The 24,619-nt window shown below is 39.4% G+C and overlaps 1 protein-coding gene across 1 annotated transcript in view; it reads left to right on the top strand.

Moving 5' to 3' along the window:
• Nucleotides 1-24,619, top strand: part of LTK (leukocyte receptor tyrosine kinase) — a 100,871-nt gene that overhangs the window by 22,844 nt on the left and 53,408 nt on the right. Inside the window, 1 exon segment of the mRNA XM_086462890.1 lies at nt 19,807-19,920. Within this exon segment, the coding sequence (XP_086319016.1) occupies nt 19,807-19,920 (114 nt within the window).

Raw genomic sequence — 24,619 nt, forward strand, 5'->3', positions numbered from 1 at the left:
TCACTGATCCATGACTGGCATGCATACAGCGAACTGCTGTCTAGAGGTACTTTTCCCTTCCCAGAGTCTATACAGGGACCCCCTAGACAGACCATGTCATTTGGACACCTCTCCATTTAGAGAACAGTAATCTTATTTTACTACTAGTTTTTGTTTTCTTAACAAGCTACTGCATTGTTCAGTGCCAATAGTTGCAGTCATCTGCATCAAAGCTTCCAAGATGGCAAAGCAAGAAAACCCCCAAACCTAAGTCTCATTCTCTCTTCCTTTAAACTTGAAGGAAGGAAACTTCCTTGCTCGTTACCCTACAGAATATGTAGAGTTGAAATGGTGGGAAGTAATGCTGTTAATAGTTCCCTGCATATAAATGAGAGCTGTATAGGACTTTTTGATACTAGTAGGCAGGTAAAGAAGTGTTATTCAGAGCTACTACTGTGAGCTACCGATCTGTTTCAATAATGACTTTTGTTAAACATTGAGGGCTTTGTGTGCAAGATCAAAAATAAGACTAGTGGAATAATAATAGTTTGTGTAGCAACAGTGTGATACAAGAAAGAAGCTTGCTACACTCTCTTAAAACTTGTTTAAGGGTTTGTCATGTCCCACAACAGCTGCACCAAGACCACTGTGCTTGATCAGACCCGAGGTGCAGCTTCAGATCAAAGGAAAACAGCTATCACTTTCAACCTCTCGGTAGAGGATTGATGAAAAGCAATTCTGTCTGTGTTAACCTTGTGATTTGATTTGATTAGCTGATGCATTCATTTGATGATTTCAGAATTTGATTATTTAAGACACCACCATTAACCCATTTGATTTATTGATCCAAATTCTTTGTGACATAGACATGGCTATAGTTAGATTTTAATTTAGAGAATTTAAACCAGTTTTGGCCTAGTGATATCTTGGTTTGCTCTTAATATTCCCTTACTAATTTTTATACAGACAATCTATGCAGAGTACGTAGATCTATGTTTTGTGTATTATTTGTTGTTTTAAACCCAGAAGCCTTGAGGGAAAAAGTGTAATTTAGCTTTGGTGTTTGAAAGATGTTTGGCTCTCTTTAAGTTAAATCCTTTGTTCCCATATATTGCACAATACTTCAAGCATCAGTGAAATAATACCCTGTAAGTTGTAGTTTGGTCGTTATAAGATCCAAAATTAACTAATAACAGATAATTATCTACAAACTGCTTAGTTGCTCATTTCAGCAAATCTCTTCAATGCACCAGTTCACACGCATATAACCAGGTCCTTACTGTACTGTGAACTGAGTTAGCAGAAATGTCCATGTAAACAGCAAAAGAGAAAAAGTCTAAAACCCCAACATTTAACTCACCAAAGTATCATAGTATTGGTTAAAACGACTCAACAAGTTCACATATTTGGAGACCTGGTTGGAGGTCAAAAGCTTTTATATTTACCAGGCTTCTTCAGTGAAAGTCAGTTAATCCTGAAATGGTTGTGGGTGAATACAGTGTGCTAAGGAGCTGGCACAGAGGAAAAGCTACAATAATGTTAAACTGTGTTTGGGGATCAAGACTAGATTTCAGTAGAGAGGTAAAAGGCTCCTACAGATGAAGGTTGGTTCTGCAGGAAGCAGAAACATGTGAAATACCTAAAGACAGCCCAGGAGGAAACCTTGACTCTCTATTGCTTGAGAATGTGCAGAACACTGTTGAAAAACGTTACTGTGTCACATCACTGATGTTAAAGCAGCCTTACAGCCTGATTTCTTCATGGCATTTTGTCCAGTTTGGTCTTCACGCCAGACTACTTGGGACTTATGTAACGGCGGTGTAACCTGCCAAGGCAAGGAGGAGTCAAGTGCGTGACTTACTGACAGAGGATTCACTTGGCAGCCAAGCATGCTGTGAAAAACAGAGGGCTATAGGACCAATTGGATCCCTTGGGTTACCGAGTACAGCCTGCCACAGTCCTAGGCAGCCCTGTCATGGAAATTTAGAAGAGAAAGGACCTCAAAACACTCATCCTGTGCTGGGAGTGCTGAAAATGCAAAAACCTAAGAGCTGACTGTGATGCTAAACTCTCAAATCGGTGCTAATGGAATAGAGCTGTCTTACGTTTTTTCTGACCCAGGCCAAGTGTAGGAGCCAAGGATTAAGTCTGATCTCTTTTCCATGTGCCAATTGCATCATTCCACCTGAAAAAGATAGTTGCCTCATTAAACAAGGGCTTGGTTTGAACTGTATCACAAACCCTTCTGCAATATTGCAGGAGTATCGAACTACAGTGGGTGACTTAACATGTGCTCTGTCTAATCGTTGTGGGAGCAGCAGATAGTAGTAGAATAAGTCCTTTTCACTAGCTTGATTTTTCTAAACATCTGAAATCAATTTTGAACAGCTTAAATAACAGTAACCCACATGCTAAGATTCTTCCTGTTTAATGGAATATGCTGAAAGGAAATTACTCTGCTTGATTTCTAAAATGCTGGTTCTAAATTTTCCAAACAAATTGTCCTATGTAGCAGTCCTACCAGCACGGAAATGAAGTACTAACCGTGCAGCATGCCTGCTGCCCTGATTTTTCAAGGTAATAAAGAATTGGGGTCATCTTTCCTTGTTCCTCTGTAACTCAGTTATTAGATTGATTTCTAAAGAAAGAGTGGAGTTAGGTTCAAACACCAATAACGATATCTCCCATGGATGTGTCCACTAATGACATAACGCAATGAAAAGGTAAGGTGTGTTTTTAGGGTATTTGCTGATCTTCTTCCTATGAGCTGCAAGTTCAATTGGATGTTCATTGATCTGGCTCTTTCCTTCCTAGTTTCAAATAGCCCTGTTACTGGGAATGGCAGAAGATGACACTTTATTCAGTCTAGGCTGAAAAAAACATCAAGGCAGGTCATTGTCCACAAAGTCTTACAAGCACCAGCAGATTGTGACTTTCCCTGTTTTATCTTAAGGCAGGGGCCTCTCTTGGTTCTAGTCCATCTAACACTGGTGTGCAATTCATGAATGAAGCAAATGTGCAGAAAGTCTCTATTATGGGCTCCAGGACGTTCTTCCATGGTCATTCCCTTGTCTTTTCTGCTGATTCACAGTAACAGAGCTCACAAACTAGGTGTGAGGGGACATATTTTTGAGAAGATATAGAGCACAGGATTGACTCTATTTTTCCTTTCTTTCTTTTGTAACACCTGCTACATTTCCCTGTCTTCTGGAAAAAAACCCACACAACTAATTGAGAAATAAAGCTTTTAAGGTTTTGCTAGCTTGCTTGATGTTTTTTGAGCCTAAGACATAAAGCAATGCATTTTCACTCACACGTGTTGGGAAAGGTAACTAAAGTGTTTGTTCAGTGTGTATAGATTGTAGAGTGACTTAAAAAACATGCTTAAGAAAATGAAGCGTATCAAGTATTACAGCTTCAGAGAATGTGCGCAGAACAAGAGCTGCCCTTTTCAGGAGGGGGGAGAGAGCTTCTTGGCCTGTCAGACATATGATGAACATTAGTGGCAGGAATTACAGACAGTGCCCTGAAGAAAGAATCAAATTATCTACTGAAGAAGAGGGTAAAATGTATATACTTTCCTTTAACAAAAATAACAGCACTTTTCCTCTAAGAGATCAAGAAAGTCAAGTGGCTTTATTGTCTTTTTCTATTTATGGCCTAAACTAAACTTTCACAACTGGGTGTAAAATTGGGAGACATTTTCTCACATGGCCTAGGGGAGTTTATGCTATATATTCCTTCTCCCTTTGTGTTCCTGAGGGAGCATTTTCAGTACATAGTATTGAGCAAATTCTGAACAGTCAAGAAGAGAAATGCGATTTGTACCTAGGACTGCTAACTTTGCATGCAGATGTTTTTTCCTGATTCCTGGTAACGATATATCCTTTTTGCAGAAATAGGGTGAAGTATCCCAGGCAAGAGCAATTCTGTGACACTTCAAAAGTTTGTATTGCCATCAAAACTCCTCTGCTCTCTTTCCCCCTGCACGGTTCTTCTGGACTGTGCTATTCGTATTCCTGCTTCATTTCTTACATTTAGCAGTATCTGGGCAAGCCTTTGCCAAAGATGCTTTTTTGGGGGCGCATGCAGTTTCATATAAGGAAGTGTTGCTGTCTCTGGCTGTTTGAGAAGAGCAGTAAGTTCTTTGGAGCAGAAAAGGGCAAGAGGTAAGGCGAATATGCAGTAGAAAGAGAGTTATTCACTCCCCCTTGTGTGCATACAATTTCTAAAATATGATTTTGCAATATAAAAACTTATCTCACCTGTAAGGAAACAAACTTTCTGGAATTCAGTCCTTTGATTACCCCTTGCCATTTCTACTTAGACTTTTGGTCTGCTTTTTTTTCTGCCTTTGCTTATTTCCTTCACAGCAATAAGCTTCATTCTTTGTAGATTCAACAGTGTGGCACATGGCAAGGCTGTGTGGGGATTGTGCTGGGGTGGTATGAAAGTGACTAAGGACATCTGAAGCTACTACCTGAACTCCCACTGAGACTTAAGTTGTAGTGACCCATGTTCAAAGTCTAAACTTCTGGCCATAAAAATGCGTTTTGGAATTTAAAAAAATTATCAGTAAGGCTTTCCTAAGTCCAAAAAAAAAGCATTTCACTGGCACAAGAAAAGTCAGTTTAATCAGTTAGGGAAGGATTGATCACATGACTAAAATTAATCTCTGCACAACTGCACGTTTTCCTGACTTTCTCTTTTGCACAAAGCAAGTGTAATCAAGTCTCAGTCACTAGTATATGCAGGCACACTCATACGCATATTCACTTGGATGCTCAGTGAAACCTCTAGATAAAGGCTGTAGTAATTTGTGAACTGTAAGTATCAGTATATGCTCAGATACTGCCTTCTTATGTGGAAGCCCAGCATAATTATGGTGTGATATACTTTTTCCTTATCAACAGGTCTAATAAAGAGTGGTGAGTGGGGCTTCTGAGCAAAATAATTCTGAGGAAGGCAATATTTTATGGCAAAGCACAAGTGCCACTCTAAATAGGCATAGGTCTTGTACTCCCTGAGGTGGCCTTCAGCTGCTCACAAATGAGAACTTAGAGAAGTAGCTGTGCTACAATGTAGTGGTAAGTTTTGTTAAGTTGTGTGGTGTTCTGTAGTTGCCGGGAGGCACTATATCTATTCTTCTGTTTGGTAAAGCAGGAATCGACAGCACAGCTTGTGACAGCTTGAATACTCACTTTGGAAGCCCAGTGATGTATTCTCAAAACAATGGGCACTACCTAAGGTTCGTAGCTCCAAGTTCTTAAAAAAAAAAAAAAAAGGCATTTTAATATTTGAGTGCAGTTCAGTTGTATCTGTCTCTTCTCTCCTGGCATATGTATTTATTCCTCTTCTCTCCATGCATCTTTATTTGCTGTGACATTTCTTCATTGTCTCTTGTCTGAGAATGTGAAGTTGTCTGGGATTTTGCCTTCCTCTACATTGGATAGCACCTGGTCCTATTTATCTGTGTTATCTATGCGGAATGTATTATTGATCAGAGCTTCTGCCCATACCTAAACTGTTGATAATCAATGGAAGAGCTGAAAATGGGACCCCATTCTTCAGGTCTTGAGGATTTCTCTTCCCCTCTTGAATTTCACAAAAGATATTTCACACAACTTTAAGAAACCACAGCCTCATATAGCTTAAGAAGATGTGACCAGCAGCCAACTTTCAAATAAACACTCTGCTCTTTCATTAAAAGAAAACATTATCATAATATTAAATTACAGTCAAATGGTGAAGGTATCTTTCCTTGTGTACAAGATACTATCCTTTGAAGTCATAGAATCCAGAGTGATTTTCACATGAGGGTGACCAAGTAGGAAAAAGGGAAAAAGTAAATAAAATGGTAACATTGGTTGTTTTTCACATTCCTCTCCTGGTTATAGAAACACATGTGTTTGGATAACAAGTTTCTTGTTACCCACATCTTTTTCTTTCCCTAAACTTTAACAACTCTTATCCTTTATTTGTTGTCTAGGATATGTTACCTCTCCGGTATGCCTCTCCATATAGACAAAAAAGGCTAACATTGCAGCCGTACCTTTGTGAAACATTTTGAAGTCAGATTTTCTATTCAAACTCTTGTTGATGCTGTTGTGAGGAAGAGTAGGAAGCTTGCCAATGAGTCTAGCTGAGATAAAGGAGAAATTTCATGAAAGAGCTGATAAAAGGCCAGGTTTTGTCCTGGTTCTAGATAGGGAGCCTGTTAGATGAAAGAGACTAATAACAACTAATCCTACTGATTACTGCTATTTTTCTTCCTTTTAAAACAATGCAAATAATAACTTCTAACCCGTAGACTAGCACACTAGCACTTTGTAGAATGCAGAACTTGATGGTCAAGATGGGAAGTCAGGAAAGTGATCTGGCAAAGCAGCGTGTGAGTCTGCCTTATTCTGCATTTGCGCAAACAACTATCTTTGGACTCTGTGATCACACAGTTTATTGTGCCCTGACCCCTTCTAGCTCAGCTGGGGCTTTTATCTGCTGCTGACAGGGGTTTTCTTTGGCAGCTGCTGACTGGCTGGCTCTATCACTGTGTATCACAATGTATTTAGCATTCTAGATGCTACAAAGAAACCAAAAAATCTGTTTCATTCTGGAGTTTACTTGAGATTTTTTGGTTTTGAACTCTCTTCTAAGTATTTCAGACACTTGCTCTTCATACAATTTGTACAATTGCTGCCCATTAGAGTTTGCTATTGACTGTCTCTTGGAAATTCTGATGTTGACTTCTGCTAGCTGCGTAACTGGGTGACATTATTGGTAAAGTCTTGCTGTTCTGGTTTCCCAGCCTGTCAGTGTTTTAACTGCTTCCCAGTTCATTTGTCTTTAGATGTAAAGACATCAAGCACAGGCAGTAACAATTGCATTCTCCTCTCTTTTGTGAGTCTGAATTGGTAAGTGATGAATGACATATTGCAATAACTATCAGGCCAAATTACTTGGTATTTGTCCAGCTCACTTACCTTGATACATTTGAACTTCTCTTTCAAATTAATTAACCAGAAAGAGAACTATAGCCATAACTATAGTAATCAAAATGCAGTTTACTGTGTTTTGCTATGTTATTACTGTGAAACTCAACTTCAGAAGAAACATTAATAGTAGTAGCTCAGCAATAATAGGTACCATTTCTGAATGGATCTGTACAAGCATCAGACCAAGGACAACCTGGAATATTGTGGTTCTAGCAAATCTCTCTCATTCTACACTTTATGCTCTGTGCCTGCTGCTGAGTCCTCCTCTGGATGCTTTATTCCAACAGGAATATTCATGCTATGTTAGAATAAGAGATTTGAGCCTCATTCTTACACTTTTGTACCCAGATCGTACTTTGTATCACACACCATGCTTCTGGTACCAGACTGCATTTCAATACTAGGAGGACAATAACCAGGAGCTTTTCCTGCTGCAAGAATTTTTGCCTTCTTTACAGGAGCTCTTCAAGTACCAGCACAACATTAGAAGCAGCTATGTAACTGTAAGTGTCCTTGTATAATTGATTGTTTAACAGCATTTTCCACAGTCAATAGCTGATACCTCTGCATCTTCCCCCCGTTATTAACTGCTCTGATCAAGTTTTATGTGGGTTACTTGTTTGATTGTTTTTTGGTGTTTTTTGTTGTTGTTTTTTAAGTTGTTTTTGGGGCAGGAGTGGTTTCTTTGGTTTTATCTCTTTATTTATTTAATGATGAATTTGCAATACCTATGAGTTTTCTTTTTTGATAGGTTTATTTAGAATTTTCCTAATCCCTTGCTACTCCTTGGGTTCAGATGAACGTCATCTCTGGGCAGTCTCAGAGGTGATGAATAGAGGCGAGTAGAAGCAACTAACTAGCAGGCTCTTTCAGTTGTCGTTCTTTAGGGGTGGTGTACCTCTTCTTCTTCTCTCTTTGTTTTTCATTAAAAGGAAGATGAGAACAGAGCCAGTTTTCAAGAGAATAGATAAAGGGAAGGATAGCCTAATCTGTTTAATAAAGCAGTGAATCATTAGTAAGATTGTTGAAAGAAAAGGAGCTAGAGGAAGTTGACAGTGTTATATGTTTGCTGCTGATTCCACAAGGAGGATTTTGTGATTTAGAAGAGAAAATACAGTATGCCCAATAGCAGGAAACCACAAACAATGTTCTTAAAGATTGGTATGGTCTAATGAAGTGGGTACTTACTCTTTACAATGACATTATGTGTATTAGACTGTCCTTTTTTGATTAAACATGAAATTTTCAGCTTAAAACATGGCATCTGGTGCTTTCCCAAACTGGCAGTTTCATTTTTTCCCACTACATTTGTCACTGCCACATCTTGGAAACAACTGTATATATTGAGCTGGTTTGTTTATATATCTATTATTTAATTTAGTATCTGAGTGTTTCCTCATTGTTAAAAGTAGATGTGGTGAAATATTTTTCTTGTTTCGTTGCTGGGCAGAGTGTCTTTATGCAAATGGCTTTATGTATGTCAGTTTGTGCATGAGGGCACAGTGCACAACTGTGCCTGCTCTCTTCAAGGCAAAACTGCACTGGGAAGCACTTTGCTTGCAGTTTGTTCTTGGGGCTTTAAGTATTAGCATGGAAACCGTCTGGGAGCGTGCAAGATTTTAGGCGTTTCTTTCTGCTACCAGTATCCTCCCAGTGCTGCAGAATTCACTGATAGTCATGTGCCTTTTATCAAAGAGTGGATTTTGATAGGTTCTACTGAAACTAGGAGTTTACATTGTTTCTGATATGAAGTTGCGAACAAATGGAATTATCTGCCATGTACGGATTTGTTTCTAGTCCCTCAATAATCTTCTAACAGGTTCATACAGAAGCTGAATACTGAATATTTGATAAAAGCTTTCAGGGTTAGATGGCTAAGAGTCCTGGAGAAGGAAATTAGTGTTGGCTGTGATAGTTTTTCCTTCTCCTTCAAGTGAACAAGGAGGGCTGACGAGACAAAGTAATCAAGTCTTTGCATCACACTCCCTTCATTTTGGTAGGTGCACCTTCCTCAAGAGGTTGATCCCATCATCTGTGTTGTTATATACAGTGACTGAAAGGGCTAAGAGCAGAGCGAGATAGGAATCCTGCTCCTGAGTAGTGTCTCTGCTAGTAGACACAGTGCTGTGGCGTGACAGCCTCTGTTCCTATCTGGGAAGAGTTACCAGAGAAAGGTATGTATCTAATAAAAGTGCTTTTAATGATGTATGGAACATCCTTACAGCTGACTTATGCTGCTGTGCAAGGGTTAAGTTTTGAAAGGGGAATCCTTAGTTGATGAAGAGCTGTTGGCAGCCATCATTGTGTCAAAAGTAGACCGAAGAAAAAAGAAGTGCAGGAAATATGCCTTTGTGCTTGGATGGCCTCTGTGAGCAGAGCAGCCCCTGAGGGATTCTTGGAGCAGTGCATACCTTTAGAGAATTCCTAAGGCTGTTCCTAGTAAAACAAGGATAGAAAGGAAAGTTAAGTAACCTCGAAGATCAAGGGAGCTCAAAGACAGCTTAAAGTCACTTTTGTCTTCTCCCCTTAAGTTATGTTGTGTGAAATCAAGTAATTGAAAATAATTTTCTTTTTACTAAATTGGATTCTACAGGATCAATTCCACATTCCTTTTAATAATTCAATCAAAACCTGGATCTGAAAATTTTATTTCTTTCACTCTTTCTGGCACTCAATTTCTGTTCTGCTGCAGAATGTTGCACTGCTGTGCCATGGAAGCTGAAGGGCAGGGACACAGGGGTCCTGCCACAGGCCACAAAATGCAGAGGCATCCTGAAGCTGATAGCTGAACATCTCCTAGGGGGCAGCTGTCTAGCAGATATTTCTCCCATTTCTCTTTATATTGATCACTCTGGGCAGTTCACAGAGGGGCTTTTTGGCATCTTAGCATATGAGTTGAAAATGAAATACTCTGTCTCATAGGAAACTGATTTTGGAAATCTTGTTTCATTTCTAATCATGATGAAGACTCAAAATCTAAACATGTTTCACAAACTGAATTGTTCCAAATTTATTGTTTGACTTAATCAAAATGAGTCATTCAGTATGGCAAACCATCCGTTTTGAAAGCATTAAAATGTTTTTCTTCAGCTAGGTGTTACACCATTTTACTGCATTAATGTTACAACTCTGAACTCGGAGCAGATTACAGAGTAAAGAAGACAAGTTTCAACCTTAACAAAATGCTATAATAGTTTCCATGTGAATATTTGCAAGATATTAGTATTTCCCATTAAGTAATGGAACTGGCATTTTCATATAAAAACATGAGAATATAGTCACTGTTCAGCATTTAGTGGTCATTATCAGAGCTTGAGGCTATGCATATCCTTTTGACCGAGCCCTTCCCTTCTGCTTTCTAACTGTCTCTGCATCTACAGGCTTTATATCTTCCTTCACCTTCCCTTGTGTCTAATTATGTCTTTCACATCTACATGTGTGAATTCACACATACATATTTCCTTTTAAGCTGCAATTGAAAAACCCTATAATGAGTGCTGTTCTGAAGGAAGAAAACAATTATATTTCTTCCTCTAAATTTATGCACAAGAGCACAACAGTTTTGAAGTGCTGTTCCCTTGGAAGGCAAAATGTATTTCCATCATCTATTCCTTCTTAATTCTTCTTTGGAGCTGCTTAAAAGCCTCTGTTAAGAATTGGACACATCTGCCTTAACTTTATTCACCTCTGAGTTATACATCCAATGTAAGCTATGCTCCCTCTGTGACGATTGTTCTTTGACAGTTTGTTTTAAAACAGGTATCTTAGGGTACAATTTCCATCCCTTTCCTCTAATGAAAAAGACAGCTTGAAAGGCTTGCATCCTTCCTCTCCCCCCAGCCTGTCATCCTTCTGGTTTTGGCAATGTCACCGTTTGTGTGGCCTAACTGTAAACTAGATTGAATATATGGAAATGTAAATCTAAAAAATATAACCAATGAGAAAAGAAAATTTTCCTTAATAATAGACAGTGTTTCTATTGCAGAAAAAATGAAAACATGTTTTAAGGTTTGAAAAGGGAATAAAAGGTTTCAAAGAATCAAAAAAAATTTTTTTTTTCACTTTTTGTTTCATTAAACACTTCTGATATTTTTTTCTTCTTCTTCTTCTTTTTTCCACCTCTGTTTTGGCCAGTTTCTAGGAACCCAAAAAGGTCCATATTCCCTGTGAGAAAAACATAGTTATGCTTCTATTAATTTATTTTACATTTTTCTTTCCTTTTCAATGTGTATGGAGGAGCAAGGGAAGAAAAGTAACCAGATTAAGAGTTCAGGATTTGGAATTCTGCTGTCTCCAGTACAGATGGGATATAAGCAGCAAATGTGTCAGGAAATCACTCCAGGAATGGCCAGCTTTCAGATGCAAGGCTGTAGCTCAGACCAGTGAAATTCTGCTAAGAAAAAACAGATGTCGATTGCCAGAGAAGCTTTAGGTCATAAGGACAAATCCCTCTCCTTCAGAACCAGCATTGGTACAACCTGTGTTAGCTGTCAGTATCATGTCTGTACACAGCTAGCAGAAATGGAGTAGATGCTCTCTTCTGCTAGCAATCACTCCAGCCTGGACAGAGAAGAGAAAGTAAAAAGTAGGGCGGAATGGATCTCCCCTGAGCAGTGCATCTCAAAGGTCCTTGGAAAGCCTTTGGGCAGTTGGGTAGCATACGATCAATTCCTGGCAGCTTTAATAGAGGTGAATTACAAAATGACAGAATGGTAGGGGTTGGAAGGGACCTCTGGAGATCATCTAGTCCAATCCCCCTGCCAGAGCAGGACCACCTAGAGCAGGTTACACAGGACTGCGTCCGGGCGGGTTTTGAGTATCTCCAGGGAAGGAGACTCCACAACCTCCCTGGGCAGCCTGTTCCAGTACTCTGTCACCTTCAGAGTAAAGAAGTTTTTCCTCATGTTCATGCTCAGGTAAGACCCAATGCAAAACCTAGGCCTTATTATCTGCGAGTGATAAGCAGTTAGTATTATAAAAATAGACATATGATTGATGAGCAGCTGCGCTATAGAAAGAGAAATCTTTCAAAGTTAGTGTAACAATATGTGAACACATGAGTAAGCGCAAGTACATATTACACAATTAGTAGGTTGGGAGATGGCATATTTTTGGATTTCAAGAAGTGTTTTTGGAATCCTCTTTCTCAACTGTAATTAAAATAGTCATTCAGATTTATTTCAGTAGATGTATATGTACACTGGAAACTGAACAAGAAATCATAATTAGCGACTTACTATTCAAAGGCAATATGCCAAGTTAGAGAAGTAGTATCAAGAGGAGCACCCAAGAATTCCATCTTGCTTCTTATCTAATAGCTGAGTTTCATGAGAAAAATGTAGATGGGCATGGGCATGGGCAAAACTTCTTCTGGGTGAGTTCTGTCTGATAGCTTTAGCACAGTGGAGGAAACCTTCAATGTACTGTGTTTTGTGCTAGAGCTTAAAGAGTTTTTGTTTTTTAAGTGCAGCATAGTGTTTTTACTAGAAACAAAGATTTGAGGCATGAAAGGATGAGTACGCCCTCTACAAACCATTGAAGAGGATAAAGAGTGGTTGGACAACATGATCCAGGAAACATAACTGTCCAGGGAAGGAACTGGCCACTGAGTGACCCAATAGAGAAAGCGAGGAAATGAGAGACAAAGCAGCATTTTGTGTAACTAGGGGCAGCCAGGAAGCAGGCATGCTGTGAGCAGCCAGAAAGAGGACTGTAGGAATTTTGTACAACTGTAAATGTCTAGTCATTCTGTATGTCAGGGAAACTGCAGATGATTTTGGCAAGCCAAGTGAATATTACCACAGGGAGTTGCTCAGTGCCTGGTTGTGAAAAGCTCTTCAGACTGATCCACTTACTGCCCTTCAAGGAAGATTCTTGTTGGCAGTCAGCAGGTGGGCAAGGAGGTGGCGTTCTTTCTTTTGTGGATGGGATACCAGCTAGGATCACAACAGCTGAGTAGGTTCTCTGACATAAATAAGCAAAGAGCTACCAAGAATAGTCCACACTAGCATAAATGACTGGTTTTAGTTTCTCCGAATGTAACTACTTTTTAGAAATCTTCTAGCAGTGCTAAAGAAGAAGGATGTACAAGGCATGTTCTTAGATGCCATTAATGTTCTGCACACAAAACAATACAGAAAAAAAAAGTCTGTAAGTACCATAAGACTTGGGTCTATGAAATGAATGTCTATATTCTCTGGGGAAAAGCCACTGTATGTTTTCACTGGCCTCCAGCTCCCTGGAGGGGAAGTAACCTTCTAGACTTGTTAGGCCAGACTTGTTCAAATGGTGTTAACTTAGCAACAAAGGGAAATGATAGAAAAGCGAGGAATAAAAATGACCTGCCTAGCAGAGAGTCAAGGTGTCGAGAATAAAATCAATCAATGCACCAAGGACTGAAAGAGGAGTTCTTTAATTGCCTACTGCCAATGTGATGAGGCTGGCTAATAAACAAGTGGCAATGGAACAAAATTACTGATTTCTAAACCTAAATGCTGATAAGCTGGAATTTCTCAGGCTAGGAGGGAGGATTCCTGCGATTGTAATCAAAGGACAGAAGTAGGTTTGGAACAGCATCACATGGCAAAAATGACATTTCCACTTCCCCAGACATTGAATCAAATGATCTTGAAGGCCAAAAGATCAATTAATACCTAAAATAAATGTTGATGTGCTTGCTGATGACTGCTATAGACTGTCAAATCCAACTAAAGACCTGGATGAAATTGTATGTAAGCCCATTGTGTGTAAGGGGAGAAAAAATGCTTTTTGGGGTGTGTGTGTGTGTGAAGCCTTCAATACAAGTGGCATATTGGAGGTTTCGTTCTGCCAGCATGAGAGCATCTTTTGCAAATCTTTGGGTACATGACAATATCTGAATGCAAATCCTCATATCACGTATTAGGATATTGTCTTAGACTTTCAGCAAATAAAGAATTGAGGTAAGAACTGAGCTCAGAACTAAACCTAGTTGTTATACAAGTGGAAGTGATTGTGGCTTGAATACATACTTTGAAACAGAATAAAATCTGAAGTGGTCTGGTACGTACTACAGCCTAGCTATTAAAATAAATAGGCTTTAGTGCCTAAATAGCATCTGAAGTGCTATATCTTGGTACTTCCAGAAGAGGTAAATGTCCCAAAGTTTAAAACAATGTCACACTAACTCAGTTGAAAGAAAAGCTGTGGACAGAAAAATGCAGATAATAATTGGGTTGTTTGAGTAAACAACTAGAAAGCACAAACCTGTAGCTGAAAGGGGAGGCCACGCTGGTATAAAAAATAAGGGAAAAAAATACCTTTCTTGCAGTAAAAGTAAGTTGAAAAGTAAAAAATTTAGCAATAGATGAAGAAAGCAAAAGAAGTTAAGAAGAAACCAGCAGCAGAGTTAGGAAGTCTAAGGAAGTTTTCCGAGTGCCTTAGTAGCAAAAACATGTTGGCGATGATATGAATCTGTCATAGATGTGTGTGGTAGGTTTGTCAATGATAAAGACAAAAAGGAAAAGTGTTCAATAAATATTTTATTTCTCTTCTAGGCAAAAAACCCTCAACAATTGATGTGTCACTGTCACATAGAAGTAATGCAATAGTTTTTATAACAACACAAAGATATTGTGAAAAAAAAAGTTATTAAAATGCCTAGTTTGTAAAACAACTGGTCAAGACAGCTTGCGTTCAAGAATTTTGAAAGAACTAGCTAAGGAGCTTTAAAAGATATCTGTGTTGAATTTTTCAGTAAGTTTTGGGATACCAAAGAAATTGTGGAGAACTAGAAGAAAGTTAATGTTGCATTAGTATTTGAAAAGGGTAAATGGAGTATGTCGGATGGCTGTATTTAATTACGTGTGTTGATATACTTCCTGCTCATGCGAACAAGACTGCTTGGTAATACAAAGATTGCTGCCTTAACAACCATCTAAGTAAAAATATCAAAATACTTGATACAGGATCAAAGAACTAGAAAAGAGTTTATAATTACATGTCAATCTAAAGGCCCTATTTAAAAAGACTTCTTGTTGCAGTGTCTTTTTTTTTTTTAAATGAGTTTACAAGTTTAACAGAAGTCATAGTGTGGATGTAGGATGTTCCGACTTCAGTCACGTACTTAATTTGGTAACTCTTGATATGTACTTGATATGTACAGTCCATGTCTGGGCCAGTACAAATCACTATGTCAAGGTAGGTTTAAAATAAAAGTAAAAATAGGAATCATCGATTAACTCTGCCTACAAGTTTCCTGTTAAGGGTAAGTTCTGGGCTATGTGCTATTTAACAGTTTTAGCAGTAAGTCAGAAGAAAACATGAAAGCTGTACTGATGATCTGCTGATAACATAAAGATTAAGATAGGTGAAAAAATAAGGCAGATACCAACTCATCAATGCAATAAAACCAGGTATCTCAGAGGGAAATAATATAGACATGGAGGGTGGGAATACCTGTTCTGGAAGGACGTATGCTGGAGAGAGACTTGATGTCGTGGTGGATGATCTAAAAAGAGGATTTATTTTGGCCAAAATGACTGATGGGATTGTTGCATGGATAAACAGGGAGATCTCAGGAGGGAGCAGAATGGCCGTTCTGCATAGCACGGCATTAATGTGTGCTGATATCTGCCTTTCAGCAAGAACCCTGAAATACTGGAGAGGGCTCTAAGAAGATCCTAAAGTATCACCTTATATTTTGTCATGTTGCTCCCCTTTTTGGCCATTATGTGCAATCTATCTGGACAGAGTACAAAAAGAGTGATGAAGTAAGCAAAGGACATGGGGACCAACCAACTAATGAGCAAAGAATAAAAGAGTTTAATAGCAAGCGGCAGGAGATCACAGTGACATTTTCAAGGTGAAAGGTTAATAACTTAAAGCTGTAAGTACTCATGAGGAGAGAGATTATTTATTGAGCTGAAAGTGAAAGGTTTGGGAGTAATTGAAAAGTACTAGGATAGGTAGTAGATAGTCTTCTCTTTTCCTAGTCTGACTTCCTGACAGTCAGATCTATTAGTCTGTGTGTTAGTTTATCTTCTCAGAGAAGCAGGGAGAAATACTGAGTTGCTATTTTGATATTACATGGGGGAAACCACTAGAAAATGCTCTAAAGGAAATCCCTATTTTGGCAGGAAAATGTCTTGGCTGACCTGGAATTGATTTCCCATCATGAGTTCCATAATATTTTCTGTGATTTTCTTCTCTTCTGCAAAGTAACATCAGGATTCAGGAAAAAATTCAGCCTACAGGTGTCTAAATGTTTTTATTTTTCTGTAAGGTAGTGAAAGAAATGGAATTACCTTCCGAGTGCTGGAGCCTTCTGTTTTTACTGTGTTGGATTACAGAAAAAGCAATGGATTTCTGCTGTGCTGTTAAAAGATGTCATATTTTTGCTGTGACAGTTGAATGTTGTTAGATTTACTGTTTCTTCCTGATGATTTTATGTTCCTTAATGGCAGACTTAGATTAAAATCACAGATCTCCTTTCTCTTCATCTTTTCTTTCTTTTCACTTAAATCATTGCCTTTTGCTGATCAAGACAGAGAAACCATGTAGTTGATAAGTGATAGTCTTTATTATTTGTTTAATGCTGAAATTAATGTCATACAAGAATTACGTTCAAACATGTATGAGAGGATACGATGTGGGGTTACTGGAAGCATCTCTGGAGTTTCCAGTTTCAAAAGAGAGTGAAGAAGAGTTTCTTTCGGTGACTGTGTGCATTAGATTTTCAGGTCAATCAGAGAGGTTGAATGAGTGAGAGAGAAAAATAATTGAGATGCAAAGTAAGAGTGTAGGCTGGACCTTAGTGTTACAAAACCACTATCCAGATCTCATGCGTGGATTCATCATACTGTGAGTTCTCTTCTGCTTAGCCATAGCCAGAAATTCTTTGCTATGAGGAAATAAATGAATGGGGGCATATTTCTGTGGGTGCATATGGACAAACTCCTTGCCTATCACTGAGCCTAGGGTCTTCTGCCCAAGTATATTTTGTCTCTCAGTGAACTCAGCTGTAATGACTGCCTTTCCTTCCTCATATGCCTAGTTCAGTAAGTGGCATCTGGTAACAACACTATTCATCTACTCTGGGAAGATGCCATTTAATGAATGCATGAATGATCTTTGTGACAAAGCAGTAGTTAAGTTTTAATATATCATAGCACCAGACCAGCAAAGTTCATAGACGCTTATCTCAACAGCAGAAAAAACCTTTTTTATCTTTTTTGTCTAGGCCATCACCAATGGCAATGGATTTTTTTTCACACTGAAGCAGTAAATTATTGTTTCAAGTAGCTTAGACCTCTGTTCATGGTAGTCTGCCACTGGAACTTGTGTTTGCTAATGAGAAAGAAGAAGAAAATCCCAATAGTGTTTATGTAATCGGGCGTGGGGGGAGTGCAAGTCAAATATTTTGATTAATTTTTAGTTTTATCAGGAGGAATGTCTCTAGCAGAACTTCTGCTGTGACTGTACTATGTTTTGTGAGTCCCGTGATATTCAGGCTATTTCCAAGATACACGAGCAGCTTGGAGCGTGTGAGGAGATGAGTGGGTGGAACAGACTTTACAGAAAGCCCTGAGGGTAGTAAATACTGAAGCTACAGCAGTGCTTAACAAAGACCGGGAGATAAAGAACTGAGCAACATCTCAACAGACACAGAACATAAGTTGGGAGGAGCAGACTCAAGTTGTTAAAAGATCTTGCTCTCTTTCCACAGCAGTTTTTTTTTGTAACATGGTGAAGTAGATCTATTCGCAATATGTGGTTGATTTTTAGCATGGATCTTTCATAAAGCTGGCCAAACTTTGATCAGGTAAGTGTCACATAAGAATTCACATTCTTTTTGAGGATTTCATCCCATTATTGAAGATACCTTACTTAACAGACTAGTGTCAGTGTCTTATATACAGTGCAGAATCAGCTTTTCCAACATTAATGGCCCTACATATTTGAACACAGAAGCAGGAAAAAATGTACTATTCACAGACAACTGGTCTGTGGGGACCACAGATATATCAGTACAGCATATGCCTGCTGCAGCATGGTGCTGTTCCTTCTAAAGTTATCCTTGGAACCCCACGAAGACTGTTGGCTATCTTTAGTACTGTAATAAAAGATGGAAGGATACAGCATTCTCATGCTATGAAACATTTCACAGCATTTTACTCAGTGCAATGCACATTGTCATCTATATTAAAATGAAAATTGTTTTAGCAGTTTAAAATCAGACCAGATATTGATGAAAAATAAAAAGCAGTGGTAAGTTTGAAAAAGTTGTACATATATTCAAGTTTTGGTTTTGTTTTTTTTGTTGTTGTTGCTTTCTTTTTCTAGATCCTTCTGTATGTTTTCATATTAGTGTTCAAATCAGTTCTGCTGAGACTATCTTAGCTGTTATCAATGGCATGTATATACATCTTTGTCTCAACTGCAATTCATGTGAATAGGACTCCTGTCTCCTCTGACATCTCGTCACATTTTTATATTGCTGAATTCATAAACCACATGGCCGAGGTTTGAAAACAATTAATTTTGCATTTCTGTCTTTGCACACAGTTTGAAAAAAAATGTTTGTTTTAGTCAACTTGTTTATGATTGCTAGAAAAGAAAAGAAAATCTTAAATAAAGCTTACTGCATTCTTACTTTGGGACTTCTGTATTTTCACACGTACAGGTTGAATAAATAAAAAAGCCACTGTTGTTGTTCCAAAGAGAAGTCAGGAAGTACTGAATATTTGATTGTCAGAAATACCTCAATGGATAATAATTTTGGTAAATCTGTTTTACTTTGAATAACAGAAATTTGATCCACAAGAACTCCTCCATATAAAACCAGCTAATCTTAGCATGCTGGATTTACTATTCATACTGGTGAAGCAGAAAATGAGTTCTATGGCCTTTTATATCTTCTGAGATTTTTGTCTTTTTTTACAGCACGACCAAACTTTACATCAGGACTCTAAGATTTTATCTGAATAAAAATGCACAAATGTGTATGTATTGGTGCCACAATTACGATCAAATGTCACAGTTATTAATGAAAGTTTTTATAGATATAGGGCAAAGGGATCACTGAGATAGAGCTGTGCAGGGGGATTAACAGGAAAGGTATTGGAGAGAGTACATATTACTAGATATCAGATACAGGAAAGTTACCCAACTCCTTTGCAAATCCCAGCCCTCATGCCTGGCAGTAAGAAGGAAATCTGTTCTCTGGAAGGGTGCGGTGATGCAAAGGTTTCATTAGTGTTAGTTTCAGGTGGGGTGTTCTTGTGTGGAGAAGACGAAAGCTCTTATGCAGGTCCTCCCAAAAGATTGCTGATAAATCCATGCCACGTATTGTACAGCTAGCATATATTTTACAGTTGAAGTCATCTTCTAATCATAGAATTATTTGGGTCAGAAGGGGCCTTTAAAGGTCTTCTAGTCCAACCACCCTGCCATGGGCAAGGACACCATCCACTCGATCAGGCTCAAAGCCCTGTCCAGCCTAAATGCTTTAGAGATGTAGTTGTTGGCAGGCAGCTAGGTGTACTGTTGCTGCAATATGGGCAATACTGGAATATACATCATCTCTTTAGAGGTTATATACTGGTAAAAATGGGAGTGGATAAAGAATAGTAATGAACACGTTATGAAGTAAAATATTTTGTTGTAGTTATGTTTCTGAGAAGTGGTAGAGCTACTGTGAAACATCATCAGGACAGTACTGCACCTGTACACTGTAATGAGGGTGAATGTAATATAGCAGGGCTTTGTTAAATATATATTCATGGTTAACAACATGGGAGTGTAGTTTTGCACAGAAACATCAAACTCCTCCCCTGTTCTTTCTGTTTCGTTATAGTTGTTGTCTCCTGTTCTGGATCACATGAAGAAAACTCTTCTTCACCACATCCACCTCAGAAGCTCTCCCTCATAAAGAATAGGATGGTTTCATTGCATCAGCCTTCTAAACCAGGTATCACAAGTCCTCTTCCTTACATCCTCTTCATTTCTACTTCAGAATCTAGGTGCAATATAGGTACTGGCAGTCACAAGGATCCTCTACCAGAAAGCCATGCCATTGGATTTCTGACTGGAAATGGACCAATGACTCAGGAAGACCAATGTAACCTTAAGGGAAACCGTTACTTCCTTATTTAAAACAAAACAAAACAAAACAAAACCCAACAACAAAACAAAACAACAACAACAACAAAAGCGAACCCCCCCCCCCCCTAAAAAAAACCAACAAAAATTAACACAGCAGGAAAAAAAAGAAGAGATTAAAAAAAAGGAAAGAAAAAGAATAATCTTCTCTATCAGCATAGTGAAATCCACCTGATTTGGGATTGAGAGTTTATAGAGTTATAGAATGGTTTTGAAGTTTCAAACACATTCCACTAGACCAGGTTGCTCCAAGCCTCATCCAGCCTGCCCTTGAACACTGCCAGGGAGGGGGCAGCCACTGCCCTTCTCTGGGCAACCTCTTCCAGTGTCTCACCACCCCCACAGTGAAAAACTTCTTCCTAATATCTAATCTCAATCTCCCCTCTTTCAGTTTGAAACCGATACCCCTTGTCCTATCACTACTTCCCTGATAAAGAGTGCCTCCCCATATTTCCTGGTTTTCCCCTTTAAGTACTGGGAGGCTGCTAGAAGGTCTCCCTGGAGCCTTCTCTTCTCCAGGCTGAACAACCCCAACTCTCTCAGCCTGTCCTCACAGGGGAGGTGCTCCAGCCCTCTGATCATCTTCGTGGCCCTCCTCTGGACCCGCTCAAGCAGGTCCATGTCTTTCTTGTGCTGGGGGCCCCAGAGCTGAATGCAGCAGTTCTTGAAACAAAAGCTAATTAGTGGAACTCCTTTCCAGCAACTATAGGACAAACTACCTTTCTTGATACCGAATGAAGTCTTTTTTCAACTGGAATTTTTTTTTTCTAGGCATTGTAAAAGCCCGGTGAGCTGGACAAAATGCTTGTGAGATAAGTAGGATGAATTTGGTCTTACTGGGGTGTCAGGATAGATGTAGCAAACACTATACTTTACAAATGCCTGAGAGAAATGAGCCAGTTTTTATTGGTGGTGTGGAGACTTGGAAGTTGAAGTGACACCTTTTCATTCAGTGAAATAATCACAGAATGGTTGAGGTTGGAATAGTCCTCTTGAGATCATCTAGTCCACCCCCCCAGCTCAAGTAGATTCAGCTAGAACAGGTTGCCCATAGCCATGTCCAGGTGGCTTTTGAACATCTCCGAAGGTGGAGACTGCACAAGCTGTTCTAGTGTTTGACCACTCTTACAGTAAAAAAGTGTTTTCTTGTGTTCAGATTGAATTTCATGGTTTTTTAATTTGTGCCTGTTGACTCTTGTCCTGTCAGTGGACACTGCTGAGAAGTGTCTGGCTTCCTCTTTATTCCCTCCCATCAGGATTTTGTACACATTGATAAAATCCCCCTGAGCCTTCTCTTCTACAGGATGAACAGTCCCAACTCTGTCAGCCTCTCCTCTTATGAAAGATGTTCCAGTCCCTCAGCCATCTTTGTGGACCTATGATGGACTTGTTCCAGTAAGTTCATATTTTGATTTTATGGAGGAGCCCAGAGCTGGGCACAGTACTCCAGATGTGGTCTTACCAGTGCTGAGTAGAGAGGAAGGATCACCTCTCTCGATCTGCTGGCAATGCTCTTCCTAACACAGCCCAGAAGGCTGTTGGCCTTCTTTGTCACCAGGGTGCATAGGTGGCTCATGGACAGCTGCTGGTCCACCAGGACCCCAAAGTCCTTCTCTTCAGAGCTTCTTTCCAGCCAGTCAGCCCCAGCATGTAATGGTGCCAGGGGTTATTCCTCTCAAGGTACAGGACTTGGCATTTCCTTCTGTTGAACTTCCAGAGGTTACTATAAGCCCAGTCTCCAGCCTGTCCAGGTTGCTCTGACTGGCAGCATAGCCATCTGGTGTGTCAGCTGCTCCTCCCTGTTCTGTAACCTCTGTGAACTTGCTGAGGGTGCACTCTGCCCCCTTTTCCAGGTCATTAATGAAGATACTAAGCAATAAAGAAAGGCCTGTGCATGTTAGGAAAAGTCACGTTCCTCACAGGAGGTGGCAAGGTGACCTAGTCTTGCCAGAGGGGAGTTCCTTACAATAACACCTTGCACATAGTATCTAATTCTTTGAAGTGTGATTCTCCTTTCTGACATGCCCTGGACTGTCCATCAGTTTTCTTCAGAGACCTTCTTCAGACCACTTTTGTGATATCTTAAAATATGTCCTTGGCTGATTGTAGTGACATAGACATATTTATCTCTCTATTTTATTGTTTTCCTTTTCATTTCTGTCACATTTTGCTTTTCTACAGACCTATGCTTGAAGTTGTCCAAGTTCATAGGTGCTAATGAAAGCCAGATATGAAACATCTGTAAGGCGGTACACACTAGTGTCAGAGGTTGCAACTTTCAATGCTCTCTTTCATTGCGACCAAACGAGTGTACTCAGTTCTTTTGCTCTGTGATTTATGCTAACCAACAGCTTCTTAGTGATCGATCTTTCCATCGCAATGCAATGCATGTGATCTGTTGCCAGAAAGCTCAGAGTCCTTGTTTTTACCAGATGTCAACAATTTCACTGATTTATTTCAGACTCTTCTGGGCATTCAGATCCTCTCAGGCCTCAGATTGTGGCAGACAGGCTTTATACGTGTAGAGTATGGGAATTAAGTGCTTTCGAAGGATAACTTTGCGTTCACTTATCTGAGCTGCGAATTGCTTTGTTATGTGAGCCATGTTCAAAGGATAAAGTCTGAGTGGGTACAGTCCTTGCTGCTGCAAGTAGGGGTATTGGTAAGATTTAATTAAATTATTTTGTCATAAATATTAGTTTCAAGTAACCCTCTATTTAAAAAAGAAAAGGATTTTTTTCTTTCCTGGGCTCTCACTTCACTCTCTTGCACTGTCATGCTGTTGTGAGAGAAATTGTTTTCTGGGTTTTATGACCAACTAGATTTTTACCTGATAAAAATACTACTACTGACAATAATTTTGTGGGTACTGAGCTAACCTGTCAGACTTCAATAAATTTGGAACAGCATAGCAGGTCTGGATCAGGACTATTTTGTCTCACACAGCCATGAAGTTTCTGAGCTATTGAGATCCCTAAAGCTGTTTTACTGGATAATCAAACCGTAGCCTGAAGCTGTGCACAGACATCTTTCCTTAAATCCAGCAGAGCCAGGAAAGTGGCTGGTGTCGTCTCTCCTGTGCCCTGCTGGAAGCTGGCATTGCATACACAGACGCACACATGCACATACACAATTTGTCAGTTCATCTACTTGTGGCTTCAGTTTAAAAATGATGGGCTGAGCAGTGGAGTAGAGCTTTGCTAAGCTGTATGGATTTGATGAGGTGGGCTGAGAAGCTATTCAGGTGTTTGGCCCAGGTGGTAGGTTGAGAGAGGCAGTGACCTTCAGTGGCAAGCAGGCCAGAAAGGTCTGCAGAGTATACAGAGAAACTGGAGGAGGGTATGTGTTCGTAGCCTGTCCCAAGCTACAGTGATGTGCAACTCTGTAACATCTGTGCTTCTCTTACCCCTGCATGCTGCATGCATTTTATAAAAATGTAGTTACAATTAACTTAAAAATTAGGAAAACTTGTCTAATGTGGCTGTTGCACTCAAAAGATCCTTCCATTTCTTCTTTTTAGAAGTATAACCAATCTTCTGGAGGCTCTTATGTTGTTATTTCTGCCCCACCTGTGTTGCCTGTGCAACCAACTATCCTTATTATATCCCTGACCTTAATTCTGTTCTTTATACCTGTCTTTTCTCCTCCCCAGGCTACCAAAGGGATAACATTGTGTCATTCCTGTTTGCAGGGTCTGAATACCCTCTGAACATCAGCGTCCCAAATACGAATGTTTAGTCTCTTATTATTTCTCATATGGCCTGGAGGTTCTCCAGTTATTACTGTAATACTATTATTACTACTGAAAATAAATATCATGCAAGTTAGTATCACCTTACCATTTCTATTCAGCCACACTCTGTGTGGGAGAGATTTGTGCAGCTAACATGCCTTCAGGGAGTTTATATTAGATTGATGAGAGAACAGTGAATTACTTCTTGTCTGGTTTATTATATGCTGATTATGAAAAATTCTGGCCAGGATGATCTAGTGTTCTCAGTGCTGTGAATGGACTCTGGAGTTTGTCAAAAGGGTGTTCTTGAAAATCCTGCTGCAGGAAAGCAAAACTGTTATAAAAAACCGTATTAAAACAAACATGTAAACCTTGCATTGCTCAGCTATTGTCAATTTTTTTCTGTTTCTGAGAGAAGGTTGACTTTAGAGTTTCATTTGTTCCTTTCTGCCAAAATGCTAAATTCCTACAGTTTCAATAGCCTTGCTGCATTAGGTATTATTCCCATTCATGATTTTACGTACATGTGGGCTAAACTTTCTACTGAGGTAAATTCACTGCTGATACCAGTGGGAGGATGCTGATTTATACCTGCCAAAAATTTGCAGACTTGTTTTTCATTCTGGCATGTTCTTTCACCCGCCCTTGAAGAGACTCTATTTTTAGTGCACAAGACAAAATTTCTTTTTTTCCTTCAACTCTTCTATTTCTTGGGAGAGATAACCCCCATACACTGTGCCTCTGCTCATTCATGTGCCCACATCACCCCTGTGCC

This window comes from Leptosomus discolor, chromosome 3, assembly GCF_034619465.1.
Source record: "Leptosomus discolor isolate bLepDis1 chromosome 3, bLepDis1.hap2, whole genome shotgun sequence".
NCBI classification, from domain to species: Eukaryota; Metazoa; Chordata; class Aves; order Leptosomiformes; family Leptosomidae; genus Leptosomus; species Leptosomus discolor.